At 38.0% G+C, this 13,261-nt stretch overlaps 1 protein-coding gene across 1 annotated transcript in view; it reads right to left on the bottom strand.

The window, feature by feature from the left end:
- LOC118794528 (nuclear GTPase SLIP-GC-like) overlaps positions 1-13,261 on the bottom strand; it is a 55,997-nt gene that overhangs the window by 697 nt on the left and 42,039 nt on the right. Inside the window, exons 3-12 of the mRNA XM_036552786.1 lie at positions 9,301-9,520; positions 8,305-8,508; positions 8,006-8,197; positions 7,291-7,469; positions 4,179-4,200; positions 3,917-4,016; positions 2,685-2,755; positions 1,471-1,628; positions 1,259-1,376; positions 1,043-1,151 (exon numbers count right to left, since the gene is read on the bottom strand). Coding sequence (XP_036408679.1) covers positions 1,043-1,151; positions 1,259-1,376; positions 1,471-1,628; positions 2,685-2,755; positions 3,917-4,016; positions 4,179-4,200; positions 7,291-7,469; positions 8,006-8,197; positions 8,305-8,508; positions 9,301-9,520 — 1,373 coding nt within the window. The remainder of the gene's footprint in view (positions 1-1,042; positions 1,152-1,258; positions 1,377-1,470; positions 1,629-2,684; positions 2,756-3,916; positions 4,017-4,178; positions 4,201-7,290; positions 7,470-8,005; positions 8,198-8,304; positions 8,509-9,300; positions 9,521-13,261) is intronic.

Here is a 13,261-nt window from a genome sequence, read left to right as displayed (position 1 = left end):
AGGACAGCCCCTGCCTACCTCCAAGAACTCATCCAGCCCTACACACCAGCCCGACCCCTGTGCTCAGCAGCAACTGGACGCCTCGCTCCTTGCATGGTCAAGGCAGGAGGTGCTCGTTCTGCCAGACATCGGCGTTTCACCTACATCGCTCCCCAGTGGTGGAACAAACTCCCTGTCCTGCTACGGACAGCTCCTTCACCCCATTCCTTCAGACGGGGCCTGAAGACGCACCTCTTCAGACTCTATCTGGACTGACCCAGCACACAATTGCTGCCCCCACCCCGACTCAGTGCTGGTGTAAATTGCTGTGCTTTTTAAATTGTGCTTTTTTAAATTGTTTCTTGTTGCCGCCTTTACCCTGACGCTCATTGCGCCATTTGAAGTTGTTGAAGTTTGCTGTTTGAAGGTGTATCGTATTAGTTGCCCTATAGGCTGTAATTGTATAAATCTGTACTGTGTCCTCAAACAGACCTTGCTCTCAGCTGAGAACTGTCTCATTGTGGAACTGTACACATCCTATCCCCGTAGTGTTGCTATACTTACTGTATGCACTTTTGTAAGTCGCTTTGGATAAAAGCGTCTGCTAAATAAATAAATGTAAAAAAATGTAAATGTAAAACATATTGCCAGGAGTCAGGTTTACTGACAATCCTCCGCCAAATATGTTTGACTGATTCCTCTCATTCTACAACAAAGCTTTGATAAGTTTTATGGAAATACATATTTTGTCCCTCATGCCACCTTGGAAATTTAGGATGTTTTATGTGTTTTCTCTTCAGATGAACAAAGAAAGTTACAGTGGTGTGAAAAAGTATTTTACCTCTTCCTGATTTCCTCTTTCATTGCATGTTTCTCTCTCTTCAGATGGACAAAGAAAGTGTATATTATTCTTATCAACAGCTGTCTCATCATCTACTAAAAGTAGTTCTTTGATCGAAAAAATGGTCATTTTCGGTTCTGACCTGCCTAAAGGAAGTGACATTTCCAGAGGATATTGGTAAGTTAGTCATTTCTCTCTCTAAATGATAAGCAATTGAAATACCTTTATAGCAGGCGCTCATGCTAGTCTTAATAGACTCTGTGAGGGAGGCGTAGATTTTCTTTTTTCTTTCCAGGACTTCAGATTTCAGCTGCTGCTTCAGAACATCTTCCTGTTTGAAAAAGAAATTGATCACAGTGAAATTCACCACATTGCCTTAAAAGCTTTGACATTTTTAAACAGGTATAGTAAAACAATATTAACAATATTAATCTCTACCTCTGTTTCAAAGAATTCCTGATAAAGTTGCACTGAAAGATTACTGAATTTCTTGTTTGGGACAATGCTGAAATCATCAATTCTTTTGTTGATTGATCCGCCTGTACTTCCATCAACTCTGAAAGAAGATGCAATAAAAATATTTAAAAATTATTTTATTACTGAGGAAATGAATATAGTTCAGTGTGGGAGCTGATTTTAAAACTCCTCACGGGAAAATGCTCTGAAACAGGTCATCCACATGCTCAAACATCACTGTGGCCAAAGTTTTGTTCAGATCCGTCACAATTCCATTTTTGGATCTGAAGAATCCCTCATTCCAGCACAAAGCTTTCAGGGTCTTATGGTACCCTCTGCCATCTTTCCTGGCCTAAAATAAAAGAAACAGAAATATAGGCGAGGGAGTTTTTAAATTTAATTATTTTATTTTATTTTATTCATTAATCATTTTTGAACTGACATAAAGTTCTATTAAAGGGTAACTTCACAGTTTGTTTAAAACATGTTGTTCATTATAACACACACACACACACACACACACATATGCATCTTTACTAAGACCGTGAACTAATTTTGAAAACTATATTGGCAAATAATACAGTCTGCCAAAATTATTGATGATGCATATATACTGAATCAAAAGGCCTAGCTAAGCTGTAGAGCTTTCAGGTATTTCCATTTTCATAAGCTCATTTCATTTTCACTCACTGGTGCAATTACTCGAGCCCTGGCAGTTTTCACACATGATGTTTCTGAATCAATGGCTCCGTTGGAAAGACACTTGTCAAGATGCTCATGAATATCCGATAAAAAAATGCTCATGCTTTCACATTCGTCTGTCAGGTTTGTCTTCAGGATGTTGTAGGCATCTAATTTGTTTTTGTCCTAAATCACAAGTGGGATATATGATAAAACAATAATGAGGATGTCCAAGCATTGGGCCAAATGACACACTTTACTGTTTTAGAATCCTCATACTTACTTACGTATTTAAATACGTATTTACTTCAAGTAAATACATATTTAAACAAAGCAAGCTGTGCCATGTTACTTTTCATTGTAGTGAAACTACTACTCTGGAAATTAATTATATCATATATTGAGAAATATGTTGTTCAGCCCAAGAATATTTTGCAAAGAAAATAATAGTCAAACACCAATACCGAGAGTACAAATCCACATATTCATTGTTCAGTGCAGATTATTAGAATGAGCGTTAAGTATCATTCATGAAATACCACCAAATTTTCTGATATAGTCTTCTTTAACATTTGGCTATGTGCAAATTAACATTACTTAGCTGGCTAGCTGATTTTTAAAATGACAGTCTGTGGAGCAATTCTATTCTGACTGGCAGAAATACCATTTCATCACTGCCACAGTTTTCTCCATGAATTAAGGACAGAATCCCAATGACTCTAGACACATAAAAGTCATCTGCTTTCTTCAAGAAATCTCTGTTCAGTTTCTTCAAGAGTTTCTGCAGTTGTGGTATCTCTGTTAAAGGTCAATAAAAGACAAATGTTATGCAAGAATATCAAATATTATTCCCTCATCTCATTCCAGGTATTCCTTTTACCTTTACTTTCTGATTATTCCCACTCTTTCACTGTGAGTTTAAAATCACAAATGTGCATTAAGCTTGTCTCAATGTCAAATTTTCACACTACATTTCCCAAAGTGCACCACAGATAATCACATGATCTGGGCTGAGGACAGTCACACCCAAAAATTTGGGATGGGAGAACAGCTCAATTCCTTGATTTCCTAGTACAGAAAAACAAATGTGAATGAAGAAATATGAAATACATCCAATTAATAAATCTTGTTCTTCCCCAAACAGCCTACAAATAAGTCTCAATGGCAGTATCTGTAGTGGTTTAACTAACTGACTTTCAATCAATTCTTTTATTAAATGACACTGACACTGACATCTGAGAGTTCAGACTTAATTGTCAATAAAATCATATCAAAGTGAGCTAAAAAAAAGTACTTGAGAAGTCATCTCACCATAATGATTATTATGCCTCAAGTTATTAACTGGTTTGGACCTCTTGAAAATACTCATGCTCATGCAATAACAATCTCCCTCATAATTTCTGCTTTTTAATTTAAACATTTAATAAGATATATGCAATGCACTGATTTACATACATTGAAAATATAATACTGACATTGCATATATATGACATAAAATACACTATTCCTCAACGCTCTCCCACACTGAGACAAAATGCTGACATCCTTCATGGTTGGTGACCACACAGACCATTGTCGGAACAGCCAAAAATATTCTCCAACATTTTATACTTTGCAGAGCTTTTTTGCAGAAATTTATTTTCACCTATCTTTGATTAATTGGCCCCACATTTTTTGAAATGCATCAAATGACTTCCATCCATTTTTTCAAGTTCACATTCTGTCCTCGTATCTGAACTTTTGAGAATATACCTTTCCTCTGGAGCTGTAAGAATTAGTGCCCCAAATGAGGGATCAGATCATGTTGTCACAGAGCTGCCTTTAATTGGGAGTTGTTTTCTGTCTTTTTTCACGTGTACAAATAACGCTCTGAGTGTGGGATAGAAAACTGTAAGATTACACAGTAGTTATATCTGCTGAATGCTATTAGCTAAGCAAGTATGTGCTAAGCACACTTACCTGTTTCACTGCTTTCCAGGATAGGATTTTCCTCATTCTGGAACTCCTCTGAACTAACTGTATACACCTCAAAAGTATCCTCCCCAGCATAGAAGCGTTTCTGAAAGACAAGCATGAGGAGTGGCATTCAGTGCATCACACACTTCAATCATCTTTAATGGTTGTGTCGAGGCATGTGACAACTTGCTACTGTAAGTAGCTTAGTTAACCACCAATGACGCATAGGTCTACTTTTACTAGACTGGCAATCTCTTTCCCTGACTGTCACCATTCCAGTGTAGCACCTTGAGCCAAAAAGTGGTCTCATCCATAGAATCTCATTGAAAAGCTGAATCTCATTGAAAATTGAAGTCATAATGTTCTAGATGTCCTGTCAAAGACAATAGGGACAACAACATACTCCTAGGGTTTGTTATTTTTTTACGACAATGCAATGATAATAAAAAACATATTTGATATAACCAATGAGCCAGAGGAGCCAGTACAGTAGTTTCTGATTGGTTAAATCATGGACATATTTCCTTCGTCAACACGGCATCAACATCTCTCATATGTAGCACCTAAACCACTTCTTTGCTGATGACACACAATTCTTCCTGCCTTTTTCACTATCTGACACACAGGTTTCTACATGCATCTCAGCTTGTCTAGAAGACATTTCACAGTGGATGGTGGACCACCGCCTAAAGCTGAACCTGGCTAAAACTGAGATCCTTTTCTTCCCATCCAAGTCCATTTCAAGACCTCTCCCTCAGCCTAGACTCTACAAGCCTTACCACCAATAGCACTGTCAAAAGCCTTGGTGTGATGCTTGATAGCAAACTGTCCTTCTCCTCTCAGGTTGCAGCGGGGAGTGGGGCATACAGATTCGTCTTGTACAACATCGGAAGGATCTGATCCTAACTCCTTACATATTCAACACAGCTCCTAGTTCAGGCCCTGGTCCTCTCACGCCTGGAGTAATGCAACTCCCTCTTTGCTTGCCTTCCTGCGTGTGCAATCAAACCTCTACAGCTAATCCAAAATGCAGCTACACAGCTTTTTTACAGTCTCCCTAAATGTAGTCAAGTTACTCCCCTCCTCACCTCACTTCACTGGCTTCCTGTTATCGCTTGCATCAAGTTCAAAACCTTGGTGCTGGCATACAGGACAGTGAATGGGACGTATTGTAGTATACTTGACTTCTGTTGCCTAGTCAGGTTGCGCAAGTTAACTTGTGGTAGGGCTTGAATAATGTTATGCTCACACTCACTGATTTGGAAGTGTTGTTAGCCCCGTCTGACACTGTTGCTCATTTAACTTGAATGAATACACTTATGTTCTATTCTGATGGAAGTCTCTAAGGATAAGAGCATCTGCTAAATGCATGTAATAAATAAAAAATAAATAAAATAATAAATACTTGCCTAGCTAATAATAATGATGTATTACATTTACATTTCAAGTTTCTAAAAGTGCTTTACAGTGCAGGGGGAACTATCTACCTATCAGGCTTACTTGGCCACCACATTGCTAGCTGAAAAGCACCACAAATATTATTCTACAAAGGCCTTAAATGGCTGTTATAATTTCATTAAAATGTGTTCTGTCAACTCTGGTCTAATTTTAACACCCTGTTACTTCAGGGTGTGGGTCAAAAATGAATTGTATATATTTTTACATTTTCACACAACTACAATGTCTATGTACACACAAGAGGTACAGAAGTCTAACATGGATGCTACCCTATCAAAGCACATCATACTTAACTACCAGAAAAGTTCATGCAAACTGTCCAGAAAGACTGTCCAATAAGAACCACATTATCAAGAGCAGGTGGCTTTGTGCCAACTGAGATTGTGGCTTGGAGGAGAACCAGGGCCTGCATCTTCTAGGGCAAGGAAGGCCCCGCAATTTATGTGTAACTACTCAGATAAGTGAATAGGGAATAGAACTTGTGGATACATTGGTACTATTAAAATAAATACTCATTCTTGTTTTCATGGTGAAATTGTACCTCACTTGTGGTATAAGGTACTTTGTGCCAAAGCATATGAAACCAGCAAGGCATTTCTAGTACTCAGCTGTGTGACTGAAGTGTTTTAATTCTGAAATATCACTAAGAAAGCCATTATTACCATATTATTACCAAGCCATAATTACTCAAACCTAGGCTACACAATTACTGTTAAAAACGTATTCTGCAGGATAAACATATTGGAATGTGAAAAAAAATCCTTCACCTTTCTCCCACTTCTACGGTTGAAACTGTTTCTCACAAGTCTCTTAGCTTTCTCATTCCTGTGCAATATGCATGCCCTTTTCTTCCCTTCAGGGTCTAGGATCTGCTGAGAAGTGACAAAAAATACATCAAGCACAAATAAAATATTGTTTTAGAATTAGAAACATTGCCCTCATGAAAAGACTTAGTTTACCTGCCCTCCTGAAAGAACTTCATCCTGTACACGGTGAGATCTGAAAAAAAATGTTCTTTCATAAAGCTTGAACAATCTTGATTCACCTTTGTATTAAAGACAACTGTTATGATTCAGTCACACACACACTTGCTCACCTGTCTCATATCCCTTCTCACATCATATATCTTTGTCTATATCAGTGTGAAGTTTGTGTCAGTAACTTACATCAGTAACAGTAAGTTGTCACCCTGCCAAATGAATAAACGTAAATGCAGTAAGCTCTGATAAGGGGTTTAAAGGGGGGGGGGGGGGGGGGTGACAGCTTTCCATAAGGGTTGAGGCAGTCAAGCAAAGGTATTTTATGACCAGTTTGTTCGGTTATTGGTACCTGATATCAGGTTTGTGTCAAATACATTTTGAAATATGACCTATGGCTTCATGTGCCATTTTGGAAATACCTGGCATTTCCTGGGGTATGTTTTCAGGAATGGAGAAATCCATGAATACGCTCTTGTAATGTATATACTTACTTGTCATAAACATATAGGAGAAGAGCTATGTATAAAAATGTCTCCTTTGATCTGAAATCTGAATTACAATAATTTTATGAGAGGTTATGATGTGTCCTGGGGATTATATTTTTGTTTATGAATTGAATGGCAGGCCACAGGTGTCTGGGACACACCAAGCTTTGAATCATGTTTCTACACTGTGTTCTAGGCTTTAGCTCACAGGAGTAAAAAACAGATGAAAATTGTCCTTTTTCATATTTATTACATCAATGTTTAAAACATGTTTGATGTTTCTTTGGTAGTGCACAATAATTACCCCGTTTTGTAAGTACTGGAAAAAATTCCAATATATTATGTCTCTAGAAACTTGTGGCACTGTGGTACTTATGATAGCAAATTAAAACGCTACTTTTCCTTAAAAATCACTTAAAAAGTAAAAACTATTTTAAAACTACTGGAGAATCACCTCATGTATGACAGTGGGATGACATTGTCTGTTTTGGTGCAGATGAAGGTGATGCCACGGCACTCTCCTCCTTGTCTCATGTCTTGGATGCTGTTGTTGAGAATCATCCACGAATCCTTATCTGAAGCTGCCCGATCAATGTCACTGACGATCCACACATAGGAGCATTTGCTTATATACTATTAAAAGGACATATTTAGAAATGTAAAGGAACCATCAAGCTCATTGAAGAATGTGACAGAGGCATTCATAACTGTAAACTCTTGTTCATATCATGGAATATCTTCTCATTTGACCTCAATTGACAGTAGTTATGCCCACATACACACTGTGGGCATAACTACCGTCCCATTCTAGTTCTAAAGGAGTTTTGTGGTTTAAACCCCACCTAAGGTAGTTGCAATTGGCCACAATGTTTTAATGAATTGTTTGTTTTTAAATAAAGAATAAGTGCAAATGACTCTGTCTTTTATGATGATAGGATTAAAAAGATGCCCCACCAGGCCTGGCACTATAGGAGTGCTTAGGGGTGCACTGCACCTCCAGACGGATCTCAATACACCCCCACTTGTCTCCTTATATCCCAATGTCTACATAGTATTTATGACTTTTTGTGCCCCCCATGTATTACAGTTGAATCCCTCTGTATTTTCTCCTGGTACCAGACCTGTGCTCCACCCAGTGTACTTCAAGGAAAGGGAAATGTAGACTTAACCAATTTCCACATCTCGTCTCTACTCTTGTTGCAATCCCCAGCTCCAGGAAGATCAACCAGGACGACGTGCTCGAGGATGTCCTGATGTTTTGGAACCTTTATGGTTATGTGCTTAACAAGTGGCCAATAGGATCTGTTGGAGGGGTCATCACTCCGTGTATATTGGCCAATCTCTGTGGAAAGCTCTGATGCCTGCACATGAAATTTTCAAACATTACATCCACAATCAGAAATACCTTCCACAGCATCACTGACATATAATCTCAGTGTAATGTAGGTTAAAATATATTTCAACTTACAGTGGTATGTGAAATAGTTTTCAGAGGCTGTGACAGAAACTTTGAGATTTCTTCATCACAACACATCAGGTCATCAAAACTTTTCCCGAGTCCATCCTCTCCGTACACAGCCTGAATTTTTTCTTTTGCCATCTCAGCCATGTCACTGTCCTCATCTTCGTCAGATAATATTTCCAGAAGTGTGTGTAACTCTTCTCTCCATTCCTGTAAGTAAAAATAAAGTATAAATTAAGATTAGTGCTCACAGATACTCACAAACTGTGATTTAAAATGTGATCTCTCAAATATTGTAAGCTTTAGCTCCTAAGTCATTTGGAAATTCAGGCTGTTGCAAGCTAGCATTTATATTTGTCACAGTCAACAATTTGTTTCATGGTGTCTGTTACAGGGATGGTCAGTGTTGTGGATTTTGCAGTGAGGAAACAGAAAACGATGTGTAGGTGCAACCCCAAGTGCAGTATTCATTGACACGTGCTTGCCTAGCCTAGTATACGACTATTAACACCTAATAACAAACAGAAATGTAAATAACAAAACAGATCAGACATCAATTATTCCTGTCTGCTTGGTTGTACTCACACCCAGCTACTGCCAACCAGTGTTGTGCAGTTCGCAAACCAACAAGTCTTTTTGAACAAATCTTTTCAATGTACTGTACGTACTGGTTCACTATTCTAAGATTTATTCATTTGACTCATCAGTCAGGCAACCTCCTCATTACGCTTTATATGACAACTACATCAGCTTAAAAAAAAAAAAAATGACCCTGAGTGTAGGAAAAGTTACATTGGGGTTTGCCACTGTCCAGGCAGCTCATCAGAATGATTTCAGTCATTGAATGTAACCGCCCTCAATAACCGAATGAATCAGTACACAGAACAATGATTCTTGTTCAGTGCCTCCAGTTCCTTCAGTGTGTTTCCCTCTCCAACTACAGGATGACTAGATGATGCAATTTAATATTAGTCAGGTGGGCCTGTGTTGAAAGCACATTACCTCGCTCCGGATTAAATGAATCTCTGCAGTGTATTGGGAGTCCGTCGAAGCCTCCACCTTAATAACGGCGGAGGTGCACGCGCTGACGGTCCCAGCTGGCAGCAAGTGTCGCTCTTGCAAAATCGCGTTGATGAGCGAACTCTTCCCAGCTCCCGATCTCCCCAACACACCAACAACAACTTTATTCTGAACACTTCTCTCCAAATTTGAAATAGTTTTCCTATGGAAATGAAATATAAAATACACGGATATTGTGATCAACAGATGTGATATGACTGCTTGGTAGAAAAATAAATACAAAAATACTGAGTAAAATATATTTTGGGCTGCATAGGTTTTTCTTTGAAGAATTAAAGAAAGAATTTAAATAATTTTAAAAAATTGTAATAAATACTACTTACTTGAGGTAGGCAAGAAATGCCTCGTTGGTATTTTTTCGGCAATCAACACGTTCGAGTTTGATCAGGACTTGAGAAATACTGTCCTTCGCATCCGTTACTGCTCGATCGGCTGGGTATGATAAACAACCATCAACGCCAGTCCAGCTGATACAAGCAATTGAGGAATTACAGCCTATCTATCAAGTCAAGTATTTGGCAAATAACGTGGTTAAATTGGTCAAAACCACTGACGTTCTGTCTTTTGAAATTACTGGAAAAGATTCTAGTGTCTCTTACTGAGTGTCCTCGTTCCAGCCGTTTCAGTTTTGGTGGTGAAATGTCGCTTAGTCGGTTGTGTGCCCTGACTTCTTGTACTGGCGGAGTCATTATTAGCTTTTCTTTTGGCACCTGATAGTGTAATATAAAATTTACATTGTTGTATGTATGTTGAATAACATATGTTTTCAAAACACTACTACTACTACTAATAGGTATTCACGTATATATGTTGATTCATTCATTAATAAGGACATCAAAAAGGCATGGCATACAAATAAAAGCGATCACTTTGAAGTGAATTTATGCATTGTTCATGCATAATGAAGTAAAATAATTATACCTCTCATCTCCATTGTGTCCTGGTCCACAGTACAAAGAAAAGTCTGACTTAAAAATAAATTTACAAGGTGTCAATCAAAGTAAGTCTCATAAATGAAAAATGAAAATCCAACTTTGAAATAAGAAAGTCAACAAAAAATGCCAGTATGTTATTTACATTTAGGGTTTTCCCTTTTACTGTGTGGTCTTGGTACAACTGTCAGAAAAGTCCAAAAAGAATCTTTAGTTAGTTAGCTTAACTGCAAAGCAAAACCCTCCATTGTGAAAGTATGTCTTGTAGCACTGCTTTATATAGTGAGATTGTTTAAAGAGATTAAAATGTATTTTACTACCTGCTCTACAAGTATGCCCAAACGGTAAGGTAAGTTCCAGATGGAGACGGAGAGGTGAATCTACATCAGAGGAGGGAAAGCCTTACATTAATTATCTTAATGCACAATTTCACTCCCATATGTCCAAGTGCACCTCAGTGTGGTCATATAAGAATGTTACATTGATGACCTGGTATCGAATGGCTTTGCAATAACAGTAAATAACTTCTTGGCTGCCAGCTGCCAACCCAAACAAACCCCAGCATAATGATACATGAAACATGTTAATTAAAGTAACATCCCAATACGTTATTAGCTAGCTGTGGGGTTTCTTTGTCTGACATAAAAATCTACCTTAGTTTTAGATTTGACATTGAGCTATAATATTACACTGTATGTTAAACTGTATTAAACTGATTAAAATGTGAATACAAAATCATTTGCTTACCAACTACTGCTTTTCAGTTCTTTTTCCTCCACAAAGTGTTTTTCTTTGTGGGTAAAAACAAAAACAAAGTGTATAACCAGAGAGGTACAGGTAAAAGAGCCAGGTGTTAAGGACATTCTAGTACTTCTTCCTGTGTATGTGTCTTTTTCTGTAGCTCCTCCCCATCGTTTATGGTAATGTCTGAAACTGTTTGTTTTGGTTTGGATATGGAATGTCTTTGTATATCAACCTGTTTCACATTCCTGAATCTAACGAGTATGACTCATACTCATGTTGTTGATGCAGAGTAATTAAAGCAACAGCATGTGAAAAGGCTTTGATAATAAAGTGGTTGTGCATGGATATTCCATTAGTTCCTCGTCAGTATTCAGCAGATACCTTGGTTCAGTAGGTTTATTTTTATTTATTTCTTTAACTGATGCTAAAGGTCATTTACATTTAAGTTTTTCACTTTCACTACGAGGTGTTGATACAAAAAGAGTTCTGTGGTCACAGAAAAGAAGTTAGTCAACTTAACAAAGACTTGCATCATTAAAGTATGTCTTGTAGCATTGTTTTAAATAGTGAAATTAAAAAAAAAATAAATTAAATGTCTGCTTACTGTCTGCTCTACCAGCAGGCCCAAAGGGTAAAGGAAGTTCCAGATGGAGATGCAGAGATAGATCTGTCTGTGTCAGAGGAGGGAAAGCTGCCAGCAACACTTTGATGGAGCTTTTCTTATCACTAATACACCAGTCAAATTTAAATCATAGATCGAGAGTGGCAGCTATTTGGAAACACTCCATGTCCTTTCAACAGAGCCTTGCATTGTATTTACCAGCTTGCTATTGCCAGTACATTACATTACATTCATTTAGCAGACACTCTTATCCAGAGTGATTTCCAGCACAAGAAAACAAAGTTTATCCATTAAAATTAAATGAGCGATAGGGTCAGAGCAGGCTAACAACACTTTAAGACCAGTGAGTGTGAGCACAACACTAGCACTACCACATTTTAACTGGTGCTAACCTGAAAGTAGACAGCCTAGAAACTGAAGCAAGCCAAGTCCATACACTACCATATATCACACACTCACTAGATCAGAGTATCCATAACAGATTGTGATAGTACACCTAAAATAAGCAGCAAGTGATGGAAGTAGCAAGTGTTAGGGGGTGGTGACTGAGGTGGAACTGAGACACAGTCTGAAGAGCTGTGTCTTCAGTCTGTGTTGGAAGATGGCTGATGATGCTGCTGTTCATTCCACCACTGGGGGACCAGTACAGACAAGCATCAAGGCTGAGAGGAGCGCCCCTGTAAAGAAGGGACAGTTAGCTGCCCTAAGGTTGCAGAGTGTAGCGATCAGGCCAGTATAAATAGTATGCCAGCACCAAGGTTTTGAACTTATTGGGAGTGGTAAAGGGAGCTACTGAGGTGAAGCTTTTAACTGCTAGATACTACCATGCTAGGCTTTTCAAAGCAACTTCATCTTTTTAAAACTGTATTTAACCAGGTAAGTCCCACTGAGATAAAAAGATAAAGTTTGTCCGCAAACATTCCTCCCTAGCTGAACTTGTTTGTCCAGTAGCCGCCCCGCATCTTCTGTTTCCCTGACGGTGTGGACAAACAAAGGTGTTTTACATTTCTGACTTTATTAACTAAGAAGAATTGAAAGTAGAACTGCATTCACTGTCATACAAGGAAGTTTTACTCATTTTAAAAAGTCTCAATTGTTTTGGCAAATCTGTCTTTGCCTGCATCCAGAGAGACATGCCTCTCATCACTGTAAACAACTCTTATGCCATTTAAAAAAAGTACCCTGACATTAGAAATGAGATCATTTGATCAAATTGTTTTTCTTTACTTGTAATGTTTTAAAATTATTATTATTATCATTATTATTATAATTATAATTAGTAGTAGTAGTAGTAGTAGTAGTAGTAATTAGGGTGACCATACGTCCTCTTTTTCCCGGACATGTCCTCGTTTAGAGACGCACGTTTTAGGTCCCAAAACAAGGACATGTCTGGGAAAAAGAGGACGTATGGTCACCCTACTAGTAGTAGTAGTAGTAGTATTTGTAGTCGTAGTAACAGTAGAATTAACAACTTTTTAGCGGTCACAAGCAGCTAAATATGAAATCCCGAACAAAACTTCACAAATGATTACAAAACAAAATACAGACAGAATTGCTTTTAATGTAATTCATCTTTATTTTAATC

Source organism: Megalops cyprinoides, chromosome 19, assembly GCF_013368585.1.
Source record: "Megalops cyprinoides isolate fMegCyp1 chromosome 19, fMegCyp1.pri, whole genome shotgun sequence".
In the NCBI taxonomy this organism is placed as follows: Eukaryota; Metazoa; Chordata; class Actinopteri; order Elopiformes; family Megalopidae; genus Megalops; species Megalops cyprinoides.
This window is presented reverse-complemented; position numbering and strand designations above follow the sequence as displayed.